Here is a 26,658-nt window from a genome sequence, read left to right on the forward strand (position 1 = left end):
TGGCAGTGAAATTCCAGAGCTATTTTCTTCTACAGCTGCCAATCAGGAGAGTGATCCTTCTTTTCCTTTTCTTCTTGGCAGCAGAAGATGGAAGATGGAACCAAAAGGCTTCACAGGTGCCCCCTTTTGGTCTCAACAAGCCAGGTATGGACAACTTTAGCAGGATTTGGGACTGGGCATTTGTCTCTCTCTCTCTCTCTCTCTCTGTCTGTCTTTACACACACACACACACACACACACACACACACAAAAGCCAAATGTTGAATATGTTCTTCCCTGCTGCGAAGTAGCCAATTATCACACAAGGCAGGAAATTGTTTATTCTGAATAGGTAGTCCTCATTTTACAACCATTCATTTAATGACCGTTCAAAGCAGTAGTGGGTTTCAATTCCGATTGCTACCAGTTTGCTTGCGGGCAGGCGCATGCTAACACATGCGTGTGACGCTTCTGCATATGCGCAGAGATGTCCAGGCGGGTGGGCAGAGTCTTCCACCACCGCCGCTACCAGTTTGCCCAATCTGGGGCGAACTGGTAGCAAACCCACCATTGATTCAAACTTACACAGCACTGAAAAAAGTGACTTTTGACTACTTTACACAATGATGACTGTTGCAGCATCCCCATGGTCATATGATCAAAATTTGGATGCTTGGTAACTGGCTGTTATTTATGATGGTTGCAGTGTCCCAGGGACAACCAAAGCCAATGTGGGAAGTCAGATTTACTTTAGAACCGGATTACTAATTTACCAACTACAATGATTCACTTAACAACTGTGGCAAGAAAAGGGCTCAAGCTTTTCCGTACTACTACTAACTGGAACCATACCAGCAGAAGAGAACCATGAAAGAGAGTGTTTGCCATTCCTAGTTCCTGGAGGTAGTTGATAAGGATATATAAGGATACCATGATCAATGGCAGAGAAAAGTTTCAGAGGTCAAGTAGTGCCAGGTTGCATTCCCCTATCCCTGTCCTACCGGAAATCATTAATAAACGGGCTTAATGGCACCTTGCTGCTGAACCTGGACCTGAAGCGCAACAAAAACAGGCTCAAATAATCTATTTCCTCCAGTGCCACTTGCAGCAGCAAACCTACTGCTTTCTCCACAAACTTTCTCCAAAAGGAAAAGATAGAAATGGATTAGAATAGATGGGATGGGGTGGGGCCATTCCTCTCCTGATGTTAAATCTGAAATTCAGTCAAAGCCACCTTTAAGAGGGTAATTCCCAGCCCCTGGCCCTATTCAGGTGTTCAAGTCAGGCCTATTTGAGGATGAGTATAGATAGACCGGGCATTTAGCCAGATCCTTCTGTCTCCTTTATCTCATCTCCAAATACATGAAGGGACACAAGTGCCACAGTGATTTGTGTTCTATATATACTTTATATTCATATAAAGAATTTTCTAGGTCCTATTGTCATAATATGAGAAATATTCCTCATTTTGTTCTATGACAAGGCCAATTCAAGGAATTTGGGGCCCAATGCAACTCCAGGTTTGGAGCCCCTCCACTACCCACAGTTTAATATTGCAAATGGATTCCAGCAAAAAGAGAGGGAGGAAGAAGAGATAGAGCTTTAGAGAAAATAGTACTTTGCGCTGACAGAACGAGGTGGGAGAGAACAGAAAGAAACAGCATCACTTAGTAAAATCTTGCTTGGAATTATGGTACCCTGTTACCTTGTTTGATCTGTTGGCTGATCATGGAGCAATGAGTGAATTGCTGCCCTTTAATCCTTCATGCGCTGTCCCCCCCCCCGCTAAGGTCCACTCACTTTTCTGAAGTCCAGAGTAGCTGCATCTGATGCCACCTCCTTAAATCATCTCTGCCCTACTTTTCATAGAAAGATGTTGGCAAAGTGGAATCACCAATTCTATGTAGAAACAATGTCATCTGGACCATTTATAACTGTCCATTAAACATCCTCTACATCCGGGGTTTTCAAACTCAGGCCATGAAACCTGAATGTTTTAGTCCTGGAACCCCAGGCCTAGAGACAAAACACAAGTGACAGAGCACTGGCTATATTTCAGTGAATTTTTGTTGTTATTGTTACTCTTATTTTCTCAAAGAAATTCCATCAAGTTCTGATGGGCCCATAGTGTTCCACATGTGTGGAAATTATCCCCACATACATGTGAGCTGACTTCACTACTTATCCTATAAGACAGGGGTCACCAACCTTTCGGACCTCAGGGACCACTAAATTCATTATTTTAAATCCCGCGGACCACTAATTTGATCTGCCTAATGACTGGCTGGGGAGGCGTGGCAAGGTGGTCATGGATGGGTGGATGTGGCCAGCTCAATGTCACGCACATCGATGGGCATCTTGCCAGCCTCTACTCACTACTCCTCGCCTGCCCGCCCGGGCTCTTTAGGACCCCAAGCACCTGGAGGCTCAGTGGGCTGAGATAATCAGCCAGTTCCAGGCCATGATCCAGTTCCACTGGAACAAGGTCCTCCGGCTCTTCGCCAGCAGTGGTGCTTCCCTCCAGCCTTCACCCAAAGCCCTGCACGAAGAGACTGAAGCAGATCCCAAGTTGGAATTTCTGCCCCCCTCTGCCCCACACAAAAAGACCCCAAAGTGGGAGTCTCTCTGCAGCATCACAAATGTTCATTGCACGTATCCGGCCCAGGGGCCGTAGTTTGAGGACCCCTGATTTAGTGCAATATAAAAAATGCAAATAATTTTTCTGGGGACCACCAAAACCAGTGGTCCATGGACCACCAGTTGGTGACTGCTGCTATAAGATGTCCCCCCCACACACATAAAAGTGATCCTGAGCTGTAACAGGGGCAGGAAACTAACAGGAACAAGTGGTCTAGTTGGGCTAAATTGTTACATTCATTGACCATATCCCAGAGGTAGTAGGGCTAGCATACTGACCTAGTAAGAATTGATAACTAATACCAAGGTCACCTTATCAGAAACATTTCAACGTCATGCAGTAATTCACACTGTGTTTGCCTTCCTTTTTCTTTTTGTTCTAAGGTACTAGGCCAAAGGTATATAAGCTATGGTCTAGGCTGTTCAGTTAGTTGCTAAATAACTGTAGTTGTTTGCAAGCATAATAAGTGCTAGATACATCTTCAAAGTGATTTGGTTCCTTTTAGAGAGTTAGATTTTGGCTACAATTCATGGAACATAGTTTGAAAAACACTGTTGCAATGATCCAAATAATTTAAATAATTTTTGTACACTTTGGAGCTGGAATAGGGTGTGTGTATGTATACTGGGATGTGTGATTAGAAAAGTTGACTTTGAAGATAAAACTTGAAATGGGTTATTTCAGGGGTGGGTTCTACTTATCTTTACTACCGGTTCGCAACGGTAGTTGTGAACCAGTAGTTGTGCACGTGTGCTCTTCTGCGCATGTGCAGAAGCGTTTTCATGACATCAGGGTCAGTGGGTGGAGCCTCCCGCCAGTTTTACTACCGGTTCTATAGAACTGGTGCAAACCGGGGGCAATCCACCACTGGGTTATTTCATTTATGACCCATCTTTTCTTCAGGGCTTCAAATGGTTTGCAAAGCACACCTCCCTCCTATTTTATTCCCACACCAATAGATCCAGGACGATTCCTACCAGCTGGAATGCCAGAAGTCTTAAAAAACCTCCCTGGTCACTGAGCCCTTTTTGATGTGATTTTGTCATATATGTAATTTGTCTTGTCCGGACATGGAGGCCTTCTATGTACCAGTATTATTGTTTTGATTCTTAAAATTTAAGCCACCCAGAATTGCTCTGGACAGGAAAATTTAGATGGCAACAGCAATGAACATAATTGTTCTGCCCCAGCTCCGGATCCCAAGGAGTGTGACACACACAAAGCTCCAAAAACTCTGTTTAATACAAACAGACCCCTTCCAAAATGCAGGCTTCTAGTGCAAATGTCCTTATCAGCCTGCTGTGAATTATAGAGAATAAACAAAGTCCGACAAGGGTTGGCAACCAGCCCAGATAACAAGAAACTCACTCTCAAAAAGCTCTGCGCAGCAGCGTGTGCTATCTGTGAGCGAACTTAAATAGGCTAAGGGAGTGGCCAATTAGCCCCAAACCTTATTCTAGAGGAGTCCTCCTCCTGAGTAGCCACTCCTGCCTTTTGGCAGCCCTGCCTGTTCGAGCATTGAGAAGAGGCTCCTCCACTTCACTCTCTTCACTTGAAGGAGCCGCTGGAGGTTCTGAAGGCCCTGGCTGAGTCTCTGCCTCTGGCACCACATCCTCTTCATCCTCCTCGCTGTGTGACTCGAGCGCCGGCTGCACAGGCTGCTGGTGCAACACCACACCAGCCTCCTCATCGTCGGGATCAGCCACAATCTGTGCAGGCCGCTGGCAGGCCACAACACTAATCATCCTGATCATCCAGTATTGTAAATGTGAATTCAGCATGGGCTGACAGACAATTTCTGGCTAAAAATTATCTAGTGAATATCTTGGTTGAGGCTAAACCTGAATCTGGATTTCCCTGATTCTGGTTGAACATCTTAACCATGCAACTACCCTGGCTTTCATCATTATACTTTTAGTCTTGTCATTTGGTTGAAATTTGTTATTTAATTACATCAACAATTTCACAGTTCTTTTCCAAATTACAGACTTAGGAGGCACCAGAAAACCTTTAAAAATGACCTCTTGTTATCAATAGGACTATTAATCCCTATAATTAATATTAATAAGAAATAGTGGTTATGTTAATATTGTATTGCCTGCTCCCAGTTACTTAGAAGATAAAAGAAAGCCTTTAGGGTGAAACTGATTAGGATCATGCCTGTTTCATAAAGCAGCACCAGAGGATTGAAGTGTGCTAATTAACTAATTAAGGTTGCAGAAGTGAGCTTGTTAACCTGTGGTTAGCACCTTTTAGGGAAGCGCTGCACTGCAGAGAACAGCGGTTTAGGAAGAGATAGCTTCGGGAGATAGTTTGTTTGAGCAATTTCTCCCCTCTGCAAGGAAGGAAAATGATAGAAAGGGGATGGGAATGCAAAAAAATACCAGGCAGTCAGGCAAGGATTTTCTTAGATTTTCAAGGTTTATTAATAAAATGCTTTAGACTTCAGCTTAAATACAGTGTCTCAAACAAATGTTTTCCGGATGCATTACATAGTAATCAGGGCAGTGGTGGGTTGCCCCTGGTTCAGACTGGTTCGCAAGAACTGGTAGTAAAACCAGCGGGAGGCTCTGCCCACCGACCCCAATGTTATCAGGAAGCTTCTGCACGTGCGCGAGCGAAGCGAGGGCATGTGCGCGGCCCCATTGCAAACCGGTAGTAAAGGTAAGTAGAACCCACCCCTGAACCAAGGGTCCCCAAACTTGGCAGTTTTAGGACTTGTGGACTTCAATTCTCAGAATTCTCCAGCCAGCATAGCAGAGTTGAAGTCCACAAGTCTTAAAGCTGCCAAGTTTGGGGACCTCTGTAGTAGGTAAATGGAAATGACTTTCCTATTTCCTTGTCTTAAAAACCACACAGCATAGATAGTGTATGTTTTAAATTAATTAAGTAGTCTTCCTTAGCTCAACATCTTCAGATGTCTTCACCTATACAACTCATCACCACAAGCCAGAAGGTGAATTTCTTCTCACATGTTTGGAGGGTGTCATGTTGATGAAACCTTCTGTACAAACACTTGGATTTTAATATAGATTTTAATGTAAATTACTATGAATTATATCTGATGAAAGAATTGCCACTTGTGCAATGACATATTCCTTTCTCTCTTTCTTGCTGTGGTCCCATGCGTATACGTTCTCAGATCTGCTATGTAGTTTCCAGCTGCTCTAGAGCAGATTTGAAATAAGCATGTGAAAAAAAGAGAGGAATCAGTTCTGTCAAGTAGAGGTAATTAGATAAAGCCCTGTGTTCAAATTCTGTAGGTCAGAATCACCTCATTAGCAGCTACATATAGGAATATTAGAATTTCCATCTAGTAGACTTCTAAAATTGGTCTGAGTCTGGTACAGAAGTCCTGTTGTGGCTCCGTTATCTGAGCCTGTGTTATCGGCAGGAGAGGACTCCGAGAGTGAAGGAGAGGAGTTGGCAAGGCCTCCCTCTCCAGGACCCTCCTCTCTGGCAATGCCTCCGGTGTCCTCCGAAGGGCAAGAGATAGGGCCGGGGCCAAGCACTTCCACGCAGCCGCAGGTGGGCAGTAATGATGATGATGATGAGTCTTGGCTGGACCCTTGCCAGCGTCGCAGAGATAAGCGCGCGCAGGAGAGGAAGAGGCGTGCCAGGGATTAGGTTGAGTCACTGGACCACACCCCACAGGGTATAAAAGAGGGTGTGGTGGCCGGTTCAGCTCTGTGACAAGCAAAAAACGGATATCGGACGATCTTCTTTGTATTTACTGGACTTCGTTGATTATTGTGTATTGGCTTTGTTCCCGGATGAAGGGAGAAATTCCCCCCTCGTGAGTAAAGAATACCTGGCAGCCAGCCACTGGGTTGCTGCCAATTCTGATACCGGATAAACTGTTGTCGGCTGAGTTCTTTAACTGTTGCCTGTCTGTGGGGGTGCGTGTGTGAGACGGGGACAGAACAAGTCCCTGTACATGAAGTTGCACCACTAAACATTGGCTGTGCTGGCTGGGATGATTAACAGCATTCAAATTCTTCGCCCCATTCTAATTCTGGAGTATCCTATAACAAAACTTCTGTACTCACCTCAAATGATCAGAAGTTGACTACAAGGGAATATGACATAGTACGAATGTCTTGCTTCCTTATTTTATCACAGTGACTGGCTAGTTTTTCTGGCTAAAATGTTACTAAAGGCAAAAGAAAGATATTTTCATTTTTGGGATATTATTCTTCTGACTATGTATTCTGAATGCATTCTTTTCTTGGTTAGATTTGATGTATCAGCCATTTATCCGAATTCCAAGAAGCCCAGTACTTTCCTTCAGGCCCCATACTGTAAGAGTGTCTGTTCAGATTTGGTGAGTATATTTCTTAATGTGTGTCACATCCACAAAGTAAAACTATTTTCTCCAGTTTCCTATCTATGTGGTTGAACAAGAACATACTGTTTTCACAATCAAAAAGATATTTTTGAAACCAAAACAAAAATTTGGGACTCCTGTATAATTCTCTGGAACGTTCTGATTCACAGAAATTTGGACTAAAAGATCTGGGAAAGCTACAAAAACAATAACCACTACTCTCCAACGTCATGCATTCTAATGTCCTTTTTTGTCTCTTGGCACCCGGTTGTATGTAAAGTTCTCATCCCTATCTCAGAAATTCTTCTCCACAATATAATGTTTTTCTGTTTCTTCCATTGGCATACTTTTTTTTTTTTTCATTTTGAGTTTCCAAAAATGTAGGAGCATGATCATTAGCTATCTATTGCTTGGAATACAAAAGATGCAATCATGTCTTGGCTGGTGTTTTACAGAAATCACAGAGAGAGCAGAAAGAAGTGGTGAGGTGGCCTAGGGGTGGAGCTCTTGCCTCACAATCAAGAGGTTATGAGTTTGATCCTAGGTAGAGGCAGGTATTTCTTTCTCTGGGCACAATGAGAATATAGCTGCTGAACAAAATTCCACATTGGAAACAGGAAGGGCATCCGGCCATTAAACACTCTGCTAGTTCCATTCAGTTGCCCAGACTCCACCCTGCAAGGGATTATGGGGTCGTTAAATGATGATGATGATGATGACACAGAGAGAGCAGAATGGATGTATCAGCTAACACCTGGAGAAAAATGTCTGTCACAGATTATAATATGCTTGAGTTTTGCTTAAGGTCAGCTATTCAAAGTTGATCAGACTAGAAACCAAAGTAATGCATACTTAAGATATTTTTATTACAAGGTTGTAGTAGCAAAATCTTTCAAGTCTGAAAAAGCTTCTCTTCTCCCTCTCTTTATCTTTGGGAGATATAACGGAGGTCTTGCCTGAGGTGCTTTCTCTAGTTGCAGTTTTGACCCAGATTAAAATTTCTTTTATCAGACAATTGTCTTGGTTGCAGCTTTTCCTCCTATTCCTCAAGGCTATTCCTTCTGCCCATTATTCTTAGTATGATATGAAATGTATCCTTTGTGGTTAAAAATGATAGCTTCCTTCTGGAACTCTGGGTTAGAGCCAGAGGTGGTGCTTGCAGAAGAGGAACAGATAATACACATATGGGTATGTGTTTCCATCTCGACATCACTAGTGTAAATTACACAATTGTATCATTAGTGTAATGACCTCACAATGCATATGTTGTCATTTTGACATCATCATGGTTTTTAATAGATACTGCTTTTCAATCTTTTGGCTAAAATCAAGGGCTATTTATTATCCTTGGTAAATTATTTATTGGTAAATAAATAGTTATTGGTACAGTATTTATTTCCCATGGTAATTTATATATTTCAATAGATGCTATGAATTCATACATCGCATCAAGCAAAAAGAAACTCATGATTTAGCACTTTGTACAAACCAGGCAATAGTGTATATTAGATCAAAGATGAAACAAAGTCCTATTATAGATGTTGTGAACTCTGATTTCTATTACCTTTCTATTACCTTATACTACCCATTCTGGATTACTTAATGGGAACAGTAGTCAATAACATCTGGATAGTACATAACAGAGGTGAGTTTCAGCAGGTTCTGACCAGTTCTGAAGAACCGGTAGCGGAAATTTTGAGTAGTTTGGAGAACCAGTAAATACCACCTCTGACTGGCCCTGCCCCCATCTATTCTCTGCCTCCTGAGTCCCAGCTGATTGGGAGGAAATGGGGATTTTGCAGTATCCTTCCCCTGCCACGCCCATCAAGCCACACCCACCAAGCCACACCCACCAAGCCACACCCACAGAACCGGTAGTAAAAAAATTTGAAATCCACCACTGTACACAAGTTGAATTACAGCACTTTGTACCTGATCTAGTCTATTTTTCAAGATGTATCTATGAATGAGAGAACAATATTAACATCATACTTTCTTTAGTGCCGAAAATTAGGACCAGGCACCTACGTGACCGACGATGGAAGCTTCAGCTCTACTGCGTTACAGAAGAAATCATCAAGCTCTAGCTGGGCCAAGGCTCAGGAAGCGGCTAGACTCACTCAAATGCCACATTTTAAATTTAAAGAAATATGCCAGCAGGAGAAAGCTCGGGTGAGTGGATCTATTTAAGTCCATGGCACTGAGTTCTGATAATAGGCTTTTCCATGCATTTGTTGAATCAATAAGATCTCAAAATGAGCAAGGTAACAAAACTGTTTGTTGTGGCCCCACTTTGTAAATTCCTCATATATGCCTCATTTTCAGGCTCCAGCTCACTGATATTATGGCTACTGGGTCTGTCCGCAAATGTCTGATTGACCACTAGATGCAGAAAAAGATTCTTGAAAATCCATTTCTTTATTATCAGGGAGTAAAAATTATCAGAGTCCCGGTAAACTTGTAATATAGTATAGGTTTTCATACTTTTCCTTGAACATAAAGAGAAATATCTTTGGAACTGTAGAGCCTGATTTATCAGACAAATGAACTGTGAAGGAGACTATCTATCTTAATAGAATGTAATTCCAAGGTTTGTTAAAGAACTACATCAAGTCTTCCTCTTTAAGATTACCATACTATTACCCAGTGATGATACATCCCTCACAGCAACACTAGAATTCAGAACAATGAATCCCATCCATTTGTCAGTCCATCCCATTTCTTTGTAAGAGTATTCTCTTATGTGTTCCACTCAACAATGGCAAATGTTAAGTTAAAGGCTCTCCGAAGGTAACTTGTCACATTGGTGTTATGAATAATTTTATTACTTTCCTCCAACATTTTTGGGACCCTTGCTCAAAATCTTCTAATTTATGTATAATTCTGCATTATATAAAATTATCTATGATTTACATCTTTGGCTAGAGACAGTTTTTGATATTCCTTTACTTTAAGCTAGTGGGCATTCCAATTTCTGCATGCCGGATATAATCCCTACAATTCATAAATGCAATCTAATGTTTCTTTGACCCACAGATCCCTGGCAAACACATTCACTGTCCAGTTGATCATTTGGGCATTAAGGAACATATTATTATAGCGGGGAGGAGACAAGATTCCACACTCATCCTAACCAAAATTTCCCGCTGTTCTTAAGAATGAGAAAACAATAGTTGTGAGCCAGAATGCTAGGGTACAAAAATACATTCACATGCAATATGTATATGTGTATCTCTCTCTCTTCCTCTCCCTCCCTCCAGCCTTTCTAACAGTTGGTAGCATCCATTTTCTCAACTGTGTTCTTATGTTTATTTTTCTCCAAGAAAAGAAAACTGGGACCTGGGACTTACAATCACACAGATTTTCTTCAGCTCATGGAAAAACAACCACACAGTATTAGAGGAATTTGTGATACTGGAGCAGTAAGATTTAAAGACTACATGAGGGTATGATTTAGTTTTTATCTTTGCTGGAACTAATAATTTGAAGAACATTAAAAAAATAAACTAAAGTTAGACTGGCTTCTAGGTTCTTCATCATTATTAGCATAGAATGATTCATACATTCATACATTCTATTACCCTTAGCACAGCCATATGATTAAGGTGTATGTAGTTCAGCACATTTGAATGATGGTCAGTGGAATAAACCTGGACTACAGTTTTTTTGTGAAACATTGAGAAAGAAAAAGTCCTGGAGATTGCTAATTAAAACATGGGGAGATGGTATGAGATCTAGAATAGTTCATTATAACTGGGGGAAAAAAAGCTGGGATCCTAAATGAAGAATATCAATTTCCAACCAAACAGAACAAAGCAACCAAAAATTCATGTTTATAAGGTATTATAATTTGTTGACTATGTAACTTTTTCGTTGGTTCTTGCTGTGGCACAGGTCTAAAAATAAGATTATTTTAAAGCCAGTTGAGGATTATTTTATTTCCATAACGGAACTTTGCATCTATAAAATCTGCATTGTGGGGCAGTGAGACTCTATACATCTCATCATCAGATTGCTACCTATATTTAAGGGATGTATCATGTTATTTGGTCCAGGTTTTCCACAATTAATCTTATTTTTTGAGTTTACACTGCAGACTGAACCAAAAACAAGTTGGGTTCACACAACATAGTTGATTAAAGTATGTCTAGGTGCAAACCATATAAACCCAGCCACATCCAACAACTTAGAAGACAATGCATTGGGAAAGATCATCAGAACTCTCCAGTGCAACAGAAGGAGAGGAAGCAGAACTCAGATGAGTTAATGTAATGTAAGAATATGGATATTGAGCATTGGAAGCTGAAGTTTTCCCCTACAACTGGAAGTTTCACTGCATTGTCATCTAGCAATCCTGATTCCAACCCACAATCTAGTGCCTTGCTGTTTTAAATTATAGCTACCTATAAACGAGCGTGGTTAGTGGTCAGGAAATATGATAAGTCATTGGCAAAAAATTCTGAAGGGTACCTGGCAGAGGTGGGTTTCAGCAGGTTCTGACCAGTTCTGGAGAACCAGTAGCGGAAATTTTGAGTAGTTCGGAGAACCGGTAGTAAAAATTCTGACTGGACCCGCCCCCATCTATTCTCTGCCTCCCGAGTCCCAGCTGATTGGGAAGAAATGGGAATTTTGCAGTAACCTTCTCCAGGAGTGGGGAGGGAATGGAGATTTTACAGTATCTTTCCCCTGCCACGCCCACCAAGCCACGCCCACAGAACCAGTAGTAAAAAAATTTGAAACACACCACTGGTACCCGGTGATTTATTTTGGGTCTAATTAGCCAATGTATTGGCTAGACTCAGGTATTTTGCCTACTAATATGTTAATGGCTGTGGCAATAATGGCTAGAAGAAAGCAAAGGTGTATGGAGTCATCCTTTGTTGTTTTTAGGTTGATCCCTCCTCTCTTCCCTCCCCCCCACTATTATGTTTTCCTTATCAAAAAGATTGCCAATGAAGGGACAGGTCACTCTTTCTATAGATCTGAGCTATTTGCCTGGAAAGAGTTTCTTCTCTCATTCAGTCTGCATTGTCCTCCCTCAATCTCTTGGCTCATTCATATCTCATATCTCACCCTTGGGCTTACTCAAGGGTGTACAGCAAGACGCACACTGTTGGAATAACAATGCCAAGTGGCATCTGTGGTGGGCAGGAGAACAATAAAATAGATCAAATCAGCAGTTGCAATGATGAGAATGAAGCCCTGGCTTTTTTGGACGTGTATCAGCATTGTGTGTCTGTATGTATAAAAAGGATATATGTGTGTGTGTGTGTGTGTGTGTGTGTGTGTGTGTGTGTATACACACATATATACATACATATATAAAAGGGATGTGGTGGCTCAGTGGTTAAGACACTGAGCTTGTCGATTGAAAGGTCGGCAGTTCAGCGGTTCAAATCCCTAGTGCCGTGTAACGGGGAGAGCTCTCATTACTTGTCCCAGCTTCTGCCAACCTAGCAGTTCGAAAGTATGTAAAAAAAATGCAAGTAGAAAAATAGGGAGCACCTATGGTGGGAAGGTAACAGCATTCCATCTTTGCGTCTTTGGCATTTAGTCCTGCCAGCCACATGACCACGGAGATGTCTTCGGACAGCGCTGGCTCTTCGGCTTTGAAACAGAGATGAGCACCGCCCCCTAGAGTTGGGAACGACTAGCACATATGTGCGAGGGGAACCTTTACCTTTATGTATGAAAGGTGGGATTTTGATTGCATGGATGCTACCATGAATCTTGGATTTTTTTTAATCACTTCCTTTCCATTCGACTTAAGCAGAAATAATTTCAGCTTAGTGTCATAAAGATGTAGAAGAATAGAGGTCATTCAAGCGTCAACCTAAGTTAGTAGTTATCTATTTGTCTTGTTTATAATTGGATAATTCATGTTATTCTGGCTTGAAAATATAAAAAGTTTTAGTCAACTCTCTCTGTTGTTGTCTGTAAGTATACTATCCAGCTGTGATTATGTGGTGTACCATACCAGAAATAAGCCAATCATATTTTAATGTTATGCAATCCAGCATAGTCCTGCAATGATGCAAACTAGCACCTGTGTAAAGATTGCATGATATAAAACCTGTTTTTACATTTTGTGTCTTAACATCATCATAAATATATGAGACGCATAGTTATATCCTGAAGTATATTTTTCATTTGTCTTCCTTTCCTCTTGACATCCAAGCCATGACTCTGATGTTTTTGGTATTCTCCAGCCAGCTTTATGTCTAAAACAAGCTTGCCACATCCTTGACTAACGGAATCCAATTCATTTGTTCAGATTAAGTAACCCTGATAAGGGAGACCTAAGATTGGCAGTTGGGTTACAGATTGTCCATTTCCATCAAAATAATCTGAAATCCATACTCTTTTTTATGAAGTCTCTGCTGGCAAATCTCTAACCCTGAGCATGTGTTGAAGAAAAAGAAAGAACAAGTTTGAAAGAAAAGATACACCTTTTATTCTTGATGCTTTTAGAAGCTACCACCAGGCAGACAACATGCTTCCTCAGCATGTTCCTCAGCAATGAAATTACATTTCTTCATTAGAGAAATGTTGACAACTGCTGGTAACTAACAGGCTGAGGTTGGTAACTGCAACACAAGAGTGACTCATGGTGGCTTAATAGATGAAAATCAATTTTGTATTACCACTATTCTACTTGCTAGAAAAATAATTGGCTAACTAATACTACGATAACTGCAGTATTTTCCATGTTGCTCTAATAACCTTAACTTTCATTTTACTAGGATAACAGTTATATGACTTTCCGATGGTTTTCCAAGGAAGATTTTAGTATTTATTTATAGTTAGCCTTTCCCTATCTGGCACTACTAGCTGTAATATGATAGATTGTCCATCACACAGTTAGGGAAGACTGTGTCCCATTAATATATTTCAAAAAATATTTCATCATCAGGAAAGTCTTGAAGGCAGGGGTAAGGGCAAAAAAGTCAAGATGGCAGCCATGGACACACAATTTCAGTGCTACCCCCTTTTCATATATGCATCACATATGCAACACATATAAAAAAAGGTAAGAGTTTGATTTCAGGGTTATGGCTGCCATCTTGAGTTTTCTTTTATCCTCTATCCCATCCTTCTGCACTTCACTATCATCAACGTGGCAAATCTTATCCTTGCAATATTAATTTTATTATTCTATATTTGTAAACCTGATATGTGAAGTGCATACATTAATGACAGGAAATCAATTTTTAGCATTTTTCTACTTAAAAGGGCTTCAACGAACTGTTTATTATGCAGGAAAAACTAATATATAATCTTCAGATCGATGCTTATCTAAGCACCAGTGAATGAACCTAATATGTTTTTCCGTGGCATGGTTGACGTGCTTGTCATTGCAACATAACAAACAGAAGCCAAGAAATAAGCAAATTTCCTATTCTGCCAAAGTCTTTATTTATACAGCATGTTTAAGAAGACAAAGGGCAGGATAAATATATTTTGTAAGCACCACAGCTCAGTCAGCAGTGGGGTAAGGAATGCTCCTAACGCCAAATAGTGCTGGGTATATTTTAGGTTAAACTATGTTTCCCTGGTGAGTAAATTATAAAACTGAATCCTTAGATCTGTGATGGCGAACCTATGGCACGCGTGCCCGAGGTGGCACACGGACCCATGTCACCTGGAACATGTGGTGTTGCCCGTTCCTCTTCTATGTTTCCGGCGTGCATGCGTGCGCGATAATCAGCTGGCCTTTTTGTGTGCAGCAGTGCCAGAAACTGGAAGAGCTGGTTTTCCGTTTTCTTGCATGAGCCAGCCAGTTGATTGTCGTGCACGCATATGTGCTAGAAACATGAAAGACTAGCTGGCCGGCATGCATGCGTGTGCCGGAAACCCAAAGTTCATTTCTGGGTGCGCATATGCGCCCTGGGCAGCTTCTCTTCTGGGTTGCGGCCCAGATGAGTGCACACGCGCTCCCTGTTCAGCACTCAGTGCCAAAAAGGTTCTCCATCACTGCCGTTTTTAAAATTTTTATTTTCCATTTTTCCAATTTACATAACAAAAAGCATTTTTTAACAATACTGTGTCATGTGTCTCTTACAGTTATCTACATTTATTTCTATACATTATTTGTTTCTCTGTTCTAATCATTTATACCACTTATCCCAAACCTCGTAAAATTCTTTTTCTTCTTTGTCTTTTATTTCTAATGTGAGCTTATACATCTCAGCACATTCTAATATCTTATGAATAATCCTCTCATTGACTGGTATATTTTCAAGTTTCCAACATTGGGCATAAATGATTCGTGCTGCTGTTACCATATGTAAAATGATATGTTGGAGTTGCTTCTTTATCTTTTGATGAATTATTCCTAATAAAAATAATTCAGGTTTAAATTCAATTTGTTCTCCTGTTATCTTCTGTAACCATCTCCTTATCTGTTCCCAATATTTCTTTGCTTTGGAGCATTGCCACCAATGTGATAGAATGTTTCGTCCTTATATTTACACTTCCAGCAGTCCATCTGCCACCTACCTCTCCCCTCCCCCTTATTCTGGCTGGCCCTGAGCGCCCAAGGGAAGCGCCGGGTGGCTATTTTGAAAGGGGCGGGAACAGTTTATACAAGCTGCGGGATAAGTGCATTGCATTTCAGGCGGCGGCTGATCCCAGCCCGTGCTGCTGCCTGAAAATTCTGTATCAGATCAATTGTTTAGTTTATTAGCTTCTCCAGATCTTTTCATTCAATCTCCACCTGCTGAAACCTCCCCAAAGGTCCCTCCGAGTGGCCCTTGCAAACTCCCCTGCGCTCCCTCTGCCCCATGCCAGTGAGGCCAGGAGCTGCCGTTGCTCAGGGCCCGAGCCCCCCAACCAGCAGCCGCAGCCGGGAACCAGAGCTCCACTTTCCCCAAAAGGCTGGCAAACTTTGAGTCCAGCAACTATTTCCTGACCACGTGTCTTCCAGCATAAATAGCAATTTTTGTTAGGAAATTTCTTTGAACTTTTAGAAATAATCTGTTGCATATCAGTAATCTTTCAGCTACAAGTCTTATCCAGGGGAGTACCAGGAAACAAGTCTGCTCCTGCTTCTGCATCCTTTTCTCCAACTTAAACATAACCATATCCATTTCTTTCCACTATAACATAGGATTTTGTTTCCCTGAGAAGACTTCAGCATGAAAAGGAGAAAAATCTACCTAAAGAATGTCTGCTAATATTATATAGATCTCATTAGATCATATTAAATTAAATAATGATAGTCAACTTTGGACATATATATATAAAAATATCTCTCTCTCTTTCTTTCTCTTCCTCCCTCTCTTCCTTCCTCCCTCCTCCTCCCTTCTTTCCTCCCTCTCTCTCCCTCCCTCCCTCTCCCTCTCCCTCTCCCTCTCTCTCTCTTTTTCCTGGTACTCTTAGGAATGTTATCCTGGCCCTGGCACCTATGGAAATCCTTATGACAAACTACAAGAAAGAGAAAAAACCCCAGTCACTGCTGTAGGGTTAATGGATAGTAAAACTCCTAAACAATTCACCCTCATCCACGGGGCAAGTATATCCTCTTGATTTTCCACCTCACTGTTGTATGTGACTAATGCTCCCACAGAAGCAACAACTCAACAATTCACTTGTTGAATATGGACTATAAACCCTTCCCCTTCTACACCTCTCTATGGTCCAACTGTGCTCTGACAACATTTTTAAAAATTATTTTTGGCTGCATCCCCCTGAAGCTCATCTCACCTGAATCCATGAATGGGGCAAGCATAAATCCTTTGAAGCCAAAGCATCCAATGACAGCTGCAAAACAAAACTACTCAAAAGCTCCTCCATGCTACTGGAACAAAATTGAACAAACTTTTCTTAATGGGTTACAAATAGCTTTGCAACCGTCCAATGGCAGTGCTTACTTGACCCTTATATTTCTTTTTGATTTCCCATGGAGCATGGAGTCAAGTGCTGGATCTCCAGATAGAGCATAACTACTTCTAGATAGGGATCAATGTTCACCTGCTTAAACATAGCTGTTTTCATGTGTCTCTGTCTGATGCTTTTTCTCCTGATTGAATTTAGGGAAGCGGTTTGGGACCTGGTACTTACAATATCAAAAATAGTGTGGATGAGATGTTGAAACGGGTGGTCAGTATTCGAGGTCCCTATGAAACCTTCACCGGCAACAGATCAAAGCCTATGGTTTCTGGACATTTTGCTGGTGATGTATGTGTTCTCCCTTTTCTGCTTACAAAAAGTTCTTCACAGTTTGGTTAGTAATATGTAGACTTCCCCAACTGAATGCTCATCAGATTTATTACCGGGGTGAAATGCTCCGAGTTCGGACCAGTTCGGCCAAACCGGCAGTGATGACGGCCAGTGGTTCGGAGAACTGGTAGTGATGGCAACTCGTGGCTCTGCCCACCTGCCCAGTTGTCGTAACTTCCCGGTTTTAACCAGGAAGTAACCTGTGATTTACCCTGTGCACATACGCAGAAGGGTTTGCGCATGCACAGAGGGTCGGCAGGCGCACTTCCGAACCAGTAGGTTAAGTAGACTACCACCCCTGATTTATTGGACTAATGCTTTGATCCATGGATGATCAAAGCTGTAGGTAAAGATTTGGGAAGACACAAAATTGAGGAAGGCTACAATTTGACTGAGACAATTTCAACACAGGAATAAATCCTTTTTCTCAGTCACTTAAAAAAAAAAACTTCTAGGACAGGAGTATCCAATCTTGAAGACTTGTGAACTTCAACGTCTCTAGCCAATAGGCTCTAGTATTTTAAGAAGAATAGAATTAAGAACTTTTCTGGTTGGGAATTTTCTTTTTTTAAAAAATAAAAGTGATAAATGTTGTAATATTATAATAGAAACAAATAATGAGTCAAGTTATATGTTGCAATCCTGTATTAGATTTGCATTCTATGAGTCCTGCACTCAGTTAAGGAAGCTTAGATTCAGAAAACTGAATATTTCAGTTAAAACCACCGTTTTGCGGTGGTTCTCCTCCTATCTCTCCGACCGGTCGCAATCCGTGTTGACAGGGGGGCAGCGGTCAACCCCGAGGCGCCTTGTTTGTGGGGTGCCACAAGGGTCGGTCCTCTCGCCCCTCCTGTTCAACATTTATGTGAAGCCGCTGGGTGAGATCATCCGTGGTTTTGGGGTGGAGTTCCATCAGTACGCTGATGATACTCAGCTGTACATCTCCACCCCAGACCATCCCAACGATGCCTTGGAAGTGATGTCCCAGTGCCTGGAGGCCGTGCGGGTCTGGATGGGGAGAAACAGGCTCCGACTCAACCCTTCCAAGACCGAGTGGCTGTGGCTGCCGGCGTCCCGGTATAGCCAGCTGACGCCATCGCTGGTTATTGGGGGTGACTCATTGACCCCCACGGAAAGGGCCCGCAACTTGGGCGTCCTCCTGGATGCACGGCTGTCCTTAGAAGGGCATCTGACGGCCGTGGCCAGGGGGGCTTTTTATCAGGTTCGCCTGATACGCCAGTTGCGCCCCTTTCTGGATCGGGACTCCCTACGCACAGTCACTCAAGCACTCGTCACTTCTCGTCTGGACTATTGTAACGCTCTCTACATGGGGCTCCCCTTGGGGTGCACCCGGAGGCTCCAACTGGTGCAGAATGCGGCCGCGCGGGGGATTATGGGAGCGACTGGGCGCTCCCATGTGACTCCTCTCCTGCGCGAGCTGCATTGGCTTCCGGTGGACTTCCGGGTGCGCTTCAAGGTGTTGGTGACCACCTTTAAAGCGCTCCATGGCTTAGGGCCGGGGTACTTACGGGACCGCCTTCTGCCACCAATTGCCTCCCACCGGCCAGTTCGCTCCCACAGAGAGGGCCTCCTCAGGGTGCCGTCGGCTAGACAATGCCGGCTGGCGACCCCCAGGAGGAGACCCTTCTCTGTGGTGGCACCTACCCTTTGGAACAATCTACCCCCAGAGATACGAGTGATCTCCGACCTCCGGACCTTTCGTCGGGCCCTAAAAACTCATCTCTTTCAGTTAGCCGGTCTCTCTTGATTTTATGATTTTATGGTTGGTTTTAAATTTTGATATGGATTTTAAATTGATAAATTTTAAACTATGGGCCAAATTTAATTATTTTAAATCTATTTTTAATCGTATTTATGTATAAATGTTTTTATTTTGGCTGTTCACCGCCCTGAGTCCGAAAGGAGAAGGGCGGTATAGAAATCCGAATAATAAATAAATAATAAATAAATAAAATATCACACTGTTTCCCTGACAGGAAGACAACGCTGAATTTAAGACCTTTTTCAGAAAAAGGAAGATCAGAAAACAACATGTTTAATAATGGATTGATTACTGCTCTGGAGGAGTGCTAAAACTGTGCTTCAAAGGAACCTGAACAACAGCTGACAAGTGTGGTGAATCAGCAGAAAAAGAAGTGACTTGTGAAATCCTTACCACCACGCTTGCATCAAGCTAGGCTGCTTGTGATCCCTGGTTTAGCACTCTTCCAGAGCAGTAGTAAATTTATATTCAAGAGAAGCACAAGCAAAAGCTGAAGTCAAATGGAGATAACCAGATCACATACACGTCCTTCAGCTATTTGGTTTAAGTCAGGTTCCAAGCTTGGAGTAGTTCTATGATAGGTTAGAACTACCTTTTCCTGAGAGGACGTGATGTTAAGAAGGTGATGGTGGAGAACAGGCTTCCTGGCATAGGAAATGACTATATCAGTGATGGCTAACTTTTTTGCCATTGTGTGCCAGGAGGGGGGTATGGGGGAGGGTTCGCGTGCATGCCCACACCCATAATTTTATGCGCCCTGCCCTGCGCATATGCGCGCAACCCCCCTCCCCCCCACTCCTGGCATGCGATGGCCAGGTAGGCCTGTTTTTCTTTCTCACCAGGCTCCAGATCCTCACTATGCATCTGGGGAGGGCAAAAACAGCCTTCCCCACTACCTCGGAGATCCTCCGGAGCCAGAAATTTTTAGTAGTTTGGAGAATCGGCAAATATCACCTGTGGCTGGACCCAGAGTGGGGTGGGAATGGAGATTTTGCAATATCCTTCCCCCTGGAGTGGGGAGGGAAGGATTTTGCAGTATCCTTCCCCTGCCACGCCCACCAAGCCACGCCCACAGAACCGGTAGTAAAAAAAATGGATTTCACCACTGAACTAGAATGACCTGTATAGTACATTCTACCTATTTTCATTACTAAAGCAATTTTTTTTTTAATTTAATCATGGCAGAGAAAAACATCTGAGCTGTCTGGCTGCAGTATAAAATCCTTCCTGGATGAACTGCAGACAAGGGAGAAAAAGAAACACGGTGTTTTTAGTACATTTTCACGGGATCCAGATTGCCCAACTGAACGGATCTTCTGGTCCAAAATTGGCATGTTTCCACGTGAACAAGTAGGTGACTTTCCTTGGCTTCTTCAGCGATAATTCAGTGCTGATTTTCTTCTGCCATTACCAATGCGGATGGGAACAGAATGAAATACAATTTGCTTTTTTTAAAGAAGGTATTTTTCTTTTTTCTGCTTTTCAAAGTATCAAAATAGTTTCTCTAAGCAGAAAACATTAAAGGACATACAGAATTATATTTACTAGGCAGATGTGCAAAGAAGAATGGGGCAGGGGGGTTGCGGGGAAGAAGTGGCAAGCAAATATTCTCTGTTTTTCTGTAATGGGAGTTTAATGAGGATGATGAACATATAGCAATATCAGTTAATAACAGAAAACATTTGCCTGTGTTTTTTTTCCTAGTTCCAAACAGGACCAGGCTCCTATGACATAAAGCCTATTAAGAGAACAGAATATAAAAACCAACCACCCTTCTGGATTGGTGCGAAAAGATTTGACCGAAGAGCATACCGTCTCTGTTTTGGAAATACAGTAAGGGGGAAACACGATTATAACTCCTTTTCTCATTGCTGCCCTGGCACTTTGTCCAAGACACCCAGTATGTATGGAGCTCCTCAATCATCCAGGTCATACAGATGGTCCTTGACTTACAACAGTTCATTTAGTGTTCAAAGTTACAATGGTACAGAAAAAAGTGACATCAAATTTTTCATACTTACGAACATTGCAGCATCCCCATGATCACGTGATCAAAATTAAAATACTTGGCAACTGACTCCTATTTATGATGTTTGCAGTGTCCCAGGTCATCTTTTATGACCTCCTGACAAAGCAAAGTCAATAGGGCAGGGGTGTCAAACTCGTGAGGAAACATTGTCATCACTTGACGTATTTTTCCCCTTTGCTAAAACGGGGGTGGGCATGGCCAGCACGTGACGCATCCAGCCCCCCAGGCCACGAATTTGATACCCCTGCAATAGGGAACCAGATTCAGTTAACAACTGTGTTGCTAACTTAAAACTGCAGTGGTTCACTTAACAACCATGTTAAGAAAGTTTGTCAGATGGGGCAAAATTCACTTAACAAATGTCCTGCTTAGCAACATAAATTTTGGGTTCAGTTGTGGTTGTAAGTCAAAGACTACCTGTAGTTGTCCCAAAGGTGCTTTTTCCAAAAAGCAACTGACTTTTCTTGAGGGGTTTTTTTTTCCTTTGAAAACATTTCACTTCTCATCCAAGAAGCTTCTTCAGTTTTTTCAGTTCAGAATAGAAGCTTCTTGGATGAGAAGCAAAATGTTTTTCTTAAAGGAGAAAAAAACCCAAGAAAGTTTCGTTTAGAAAAAGTCTCACTTCCCCACTCAAGTGGATGCAGCTGGCAAAAACAATTCTGATTTCCATTTGTGAATCCATGACAAGGCTTAAGAAAACAGTTACCTGTCTACACAAAGATTCAGGCTACATATGCTAAGTGATTGGAACAGGTTTCCCCTGATTTAGTGCATAATTGTCTGCATATACCGTATGGTGTGCTACGTGAAATAATGCTATTTGTGCCACAATTTCTCCTCAGAGGAATAGCTAAATAGCAAAGATCACTCTGCCAAAAATACAAGCTAAGTTCTATCACTAAAGAACTGGTGGGCTGAGGGCAAACAATGCTGAGGCAGATGATCCAACTCATGTGGTTTAAAGCAACTCTGGAGTAGGTCTTGGATGAAATATCAATAGCTGAACTATAATAGCTTAACTTCCCTATTGTCCAGAGACAGAATAATCAAACCTAGAATTCTTTGATATAAAGCCAAGATATGGTGATTCTAAGAGACCTCTGTGTAATTTACATATTTAATCTTAAGAAGAGTCAGCAGTTTTTCCTTACAAGAATACTGGTATCCATACAATATTGTATTTCTTGGCTAGCAAATGTGACTAACAAGCAGAACTGGAGTGCCTAACACCAGACATGTCACTAGAAGACAAAACATGTAGAAGTCACTGAAGAAAGCAGTTGTGTTTGTAAGAGTTAGCAGTAAAAGGAAACCAGGCCATCAAAAAAACAAGGTAGCTGACTGGACACCATCAAAGCTGACACCAGTCAGAGCATAGAAAAACTAAAAGAAATAGTGCAAGATTGGAAGATGTGGAGAGATCTGGCCCATTGAATCGCCAAGAGTTGGACTCAACTGAATTGACATCATTATCATCATTATAGATTTAGATCAGATAAAGTAGTATGTATCTTCCAACATTCTCTCCACAAAGACCAACTAGCTTCTATTATATGAATTAGAACAAACAGGTGATAATCCTATATCCTTCAAAGTTAAGATTTATACCGATATCAAGTGCATTTGAGACACAGCATCTATTGACTGATTGATTGATTGATTGATTGATTGATTGATTGATTGAATGAATGAATGAATGAATGAGTGAATGAGTGAGTGAGTGAATGAATGAATGAATGCTTCCCCCTTCCATTTGTGTACCCAATTCGTGGGAACTTTTGAGATTCCACCAAATTCAGTTTTAGTAACATTATCTATATACTGTTAAGGTAATAAAATGCAAACATGGAATAATCGAGATATATTTACACACTATGGTTGAAAGTTGGAGAATTGTCATCATTTTCAACAGAGAGCATTCCAGCTGAACTTTCAGTACCAATTGCATTCTCAATGTGGCATGGCTGCAGACATAGCAAGAACTAACAACACATGGCTGTGAAGCACTTCTGCAGTACCTCTGCAATAGATGAAAGGCAATTTGTATTGAAGGATGGAAAATACTTCATCCTAAGCAAAGTTTTATTTTGGTGGAGCTCAGTTGCTCAGGATTTCATAAAATAAGGGAGTACTTATGATCCTGTGAAAATCATAGTGTGGTAAGAAGGATACATTTTTTATTGTTTTCCAACCTTGTCTTGTTGCTTCTCCAGCTTTGTTTTATGCTGTTGAGTATTGTCTGGACTGTCTTAGTCACTTCTTTCCTTTCCTTTCCACATTCATCAAAGGATGAATGATCATCCTTTGGTGATCATTCCAAGATAATCTTTCAAGTAGCTTAATTCCATAGCTAGTAGGGCATGTCAAAATTTTCAACTTTCAATTTCCAAACATTAGGGGTGCTCAAAAGTTGTGACATGCCTTGGGGATTGTAAAGATGTTTTGGTTATTTTAATATAATTTAGATGTTCTTGGTAAGTAAGTACATAAATATCATATGTTTTTAACATTTTGTTTCATTAGTTAGCTCCTAGTATTGTTCCTCCCTCTTCTTCAACTTCACAGAGAAATCCATGTGACGTCAATATAGGAGCAATTTGCCATGACCTTGCTTTGAAGTGGGCAACCAAGAAGATTTAAGCACTCACTATATCCCCAATGCTCTATTCTACAGAATCCTGTCGGTGTTGGCCGCTATGATACCACAAGGCATGAGAAATATTCAAAGAAGTTGAGATACCGTTCCCTTTATATGAATGAAACACAACGTTATCTTAGTAACTTGGAAAAGGACAAGTGTTTACAGTAAGTGAAACATGATAGGAATGACAAATCATTTTTTAAAAAAATCCCCGAACTTCCATTACTTTTGGAATTTTTATTTTTAATTTGCATGTCTGACCTTGTTATGTAGTTGTTTTGTATGTAGTTTAAATTCACATTTACTTTCTAAAATGAAATTTATCCATTTGTTTGGAATATTTATCCTGATTCCCACTGATACACACAAAATCTTGCACTGTAGATGGAATTGAATTCATGAAACAGATAACAACCAGGATTTAACAGGACAATGTTTAGAGTGAAGATGTTATTATAATTATCCTCTCTATTTTGCTCTACCTCTAAATTCTCTCGACTCTAAACTTCATGCCATAATTTGGACCGTGTTCCAGTTTTCAGAATCTTTAAATCTCTCCCTATGTTCATGATCAATATAATTCTGTAAAGACAAGTGCACAAAATCTTAATGTGATCTTTTATGTATCAATATAATCATAATTACTACCCTATGCAGTTTTATTCATACACTTTACTCTGCATATTAGCAAAACTAGCATGTGTACGCATCAGTGGTGGGTTCCAATCGGTGTTACCACCGGTTCTCTTCACGCATGTGCTTTGCATCTTTAATCAGTATGTCCAATTGTTAGGGATGCTAATTCAGTGATATCTGGATGAACATATGTTCTCAACCTTGGCTTTGATAAAGGATAGAATATGTAAACAATTTATTGATTTTTTTTCCCGCAGGGAGAGGATCACTCCTGTTAATAAAGGTCGCCAGAGCAACCCAAAATCTGCCTAAGAAATTGTTGCATCTGAAAAAAAAAATACTCTTAAATAATCATGTATGAGTTGTATGCCTACGTAGTTTTAGTTTGGCCAGCCTAACTGCAGGACCTAAAAACTGAAAAGATACACGGAGGAATCTCTTATTGACTAATAAGCTCTTGAAAATTTGGGCACTCACTTTCACCTTTTTTTTAAAAAAAAAATCAAGGTATTCGTTAGAATTTTGTAGCTGTAGGTTTCTCTTTTAAAATCAGTGTGCTGCCATAATTATGTCAATACTATATTAAAATTGCTAGAAACTTAAATGCTTGCTATTCATTTAGCAACTACGTGTAAAATGTTGTCCTTTATTGAATTGAAAAGGGGGGCTATTGTTTCTGATTCTGATTCTCACAGGCCACAGTTGTTATCAGATTTTTTTTTCCTGGATTCTGGTAAAAGAGTGCAGATCAAGGACAGTCTGTAGTGCAATAAGTTCATTGCAGTTCAATGTTTAATTTTTAACAATAGGGTCTCATTAGAATCCATAGCTTTTAAAAATTAAAAGACTTATATAAGAAAAGATCAAGTCATGGGCTGTATCCAGTGGAGAGAAATTACTGCTTTTCCATTTAAAAATAATGACATATTAATGTTGTATACATGATTTCTAGCTTTATTGGCCAGCTATTATATTCTTTCTTGTGTTTCTTGAACTTCTCAGTTCATATCCATTGAACAACCATTACGGACAGCACAGGGCTTTCCTAAGCTCTATTTACATGAAAAGAACTACTTTCCTACCTCCCCCCTCCCCATTTTACTTTTAAAATGGTGAAGGCAGGCAATCTTAGCTCCTTTGGTACAGAGGACTGGTCTGTCTGGTCTGAGATGTAGACTGCTTCTACATCTACACACATTAAGTTCAGTGGTGGGTTTCAAATTTTTTGACTACCAGTTCTGTGGGTGTGGCTTGTGGGCCTGGCATGCTTGGAGGGCATGATTTGGTGGGCATGGCAGGGAAAGGTTACTGCAAAATCCCCATTTCTTCCCGATCAGCTGCGACTTGGGAGGCAGAGAATAGATGGGGGCGGGGCCAGTCAGAGGTGGTATTTACCGGTTCTCCAAACTACTCAAACTTTCCGCTACCGGTTCGCCAGAACTGGTAAGAACCTGCTGAAACTCACCTCTGGTTAAGTTTAAGAACGTGAGCTTGACTCCTGTTCTAGCTGAAAAGCAGCAAAGGCAGTTTTATCATGGGGAGAAGGTAGGTAGGGCAACCCGGTGGTGTATCCGTTCCAGAATTGATTCAAAGATATGTGTAAATAGATAAAAGCCCTCTATGGATGTTCACAACTGGGGTGTGACAAGGAGAAGACCAAATGACAAGTGCCACCTCAGCTAAAGCTCTCCTGCAGAGCCCCAAGGAATAATTGGCTAAAAAGTAGTTACTCTAATGGAATTTAAACCTCCTTTTTGCCTAGAATGATCCTCATTTGAGAAAAAGGAACAAAGGATTATAAACATGGATTAATGATTCAAGGGCATCATCTGAACGGTCTGGTGTGAATGAATGGTGTGAACTGATGCCAATGCTATAAACTCAAATGCACACATCAATAGCAAATCAAAACCTCTTGACAGGGAGGATGTCTTGGCTGAAAATGGACTGCAAGGATAGGGTTATATTTTGCCTATGAGCAGAAACATACTCATGTTCCGATAGTGATAGCTTTATCCCATATTACATACTCAAGGCTCCAGGGCCACAAGCTGTTCCCCCACTCACAAACTCTCTAGACAGTTTCATATTGTTTTTGCTGTTGCTGTATTAGATTTTTATTACATCCCTCTCAGCCAGTTATAAAAGAATTGTTTATAAATATACTAAACTTAAGCGCATTGTATAACATTTTGGTTTTGTTCTGGATTACAACCCATGACAAAAAATGTGTATCCTGCTTTATCCTATTGGATCTCCCCTTCTCAAATAGTAATTGTGGGTTTTTCATGGTCACAGGGGCAGTGGTGAAATCCAATTTTTTTTACTACCGGTTCTGTGGGCGTGGCTTGGTGGGTGTGGCAGGGGAGGGATACTGCAAAATCTCCATTCTCACCCCACTCCA

The 26,658-nt window shown here is 41.2% G+C and overlaps 1 protein-coding gene across 1 annotated transcript; it reads left to right on the forward strand.

The window, feature by feature from the left end:
- The first annotated feature begins 21 nt into the window (after positions 1-21).
- Positions 22-24,858, forward strand: CIMAP2 (ciliary microtubule associated protein 2). The gene is made up of 10 exons (XM_034415302.3): positions 22-144; positions 6,854-6,941; positions 8,946-9,116; positions 10,268-10,390; positions 16,326-16,454; positions 16,980-17,123; positions 20,134-20,298; positions 20,653-20,781; positions 23,652-23,782; positions 24,512-24,858. Exons 1-10 carry the CDS (start codon positions 95-97, stop codon positions 24,564-24,566), a joined length of 1,185 nt encoding a protein of 394 aa, XP_034271193.1. The 5' UTR covers positions 22-94; the 3' UTR covers positions 24,567-24,858.
- Positions 24,859-26,658: the final 1,800 nt, after the last annotated feature.

The sequence above is a fragment of the Pantherophis guttatus genome, chromosome 3 (assembly GCF_059756535.1).
Source record: "Pantherophis guttatus breed Tessera chromosome 3, ASM5975653v1, whole genome shotgun sequence".
Taxonomy (NCBI): domain Eukaryota; kingdom Metazoa; phylum Chordata; class Lepidosauria; order Squamata; family Colubridae; genus Pantherophis; species Pantherophis guttatus.

Excerpts from the sequence above, each read along its gene's own strand:
- CIMAP2 (XM_034415302.3), top strand. The coding sequence starts at position 95 with ATGGAACCAAAAGGCTTCACAGGTGCCCCCTTTTGGTCTCAACAAGCC. Across the intron at positions 6,942-8,945 it reads AGAGTGTCTGTTCAGATTTG|TGCCGAAAATTAGGACCAGG; the intron begins GTGAGTATATTT and ends TACTTTCTTTAG. Across the intron at positions 20,299-20,652 it reads GCATGTTTCCACGTGAACAA|TTCCAAACAGGACCAGGCTC; the intron begins GTAGGTGACTTT and ends TTTTTTTCCTAG.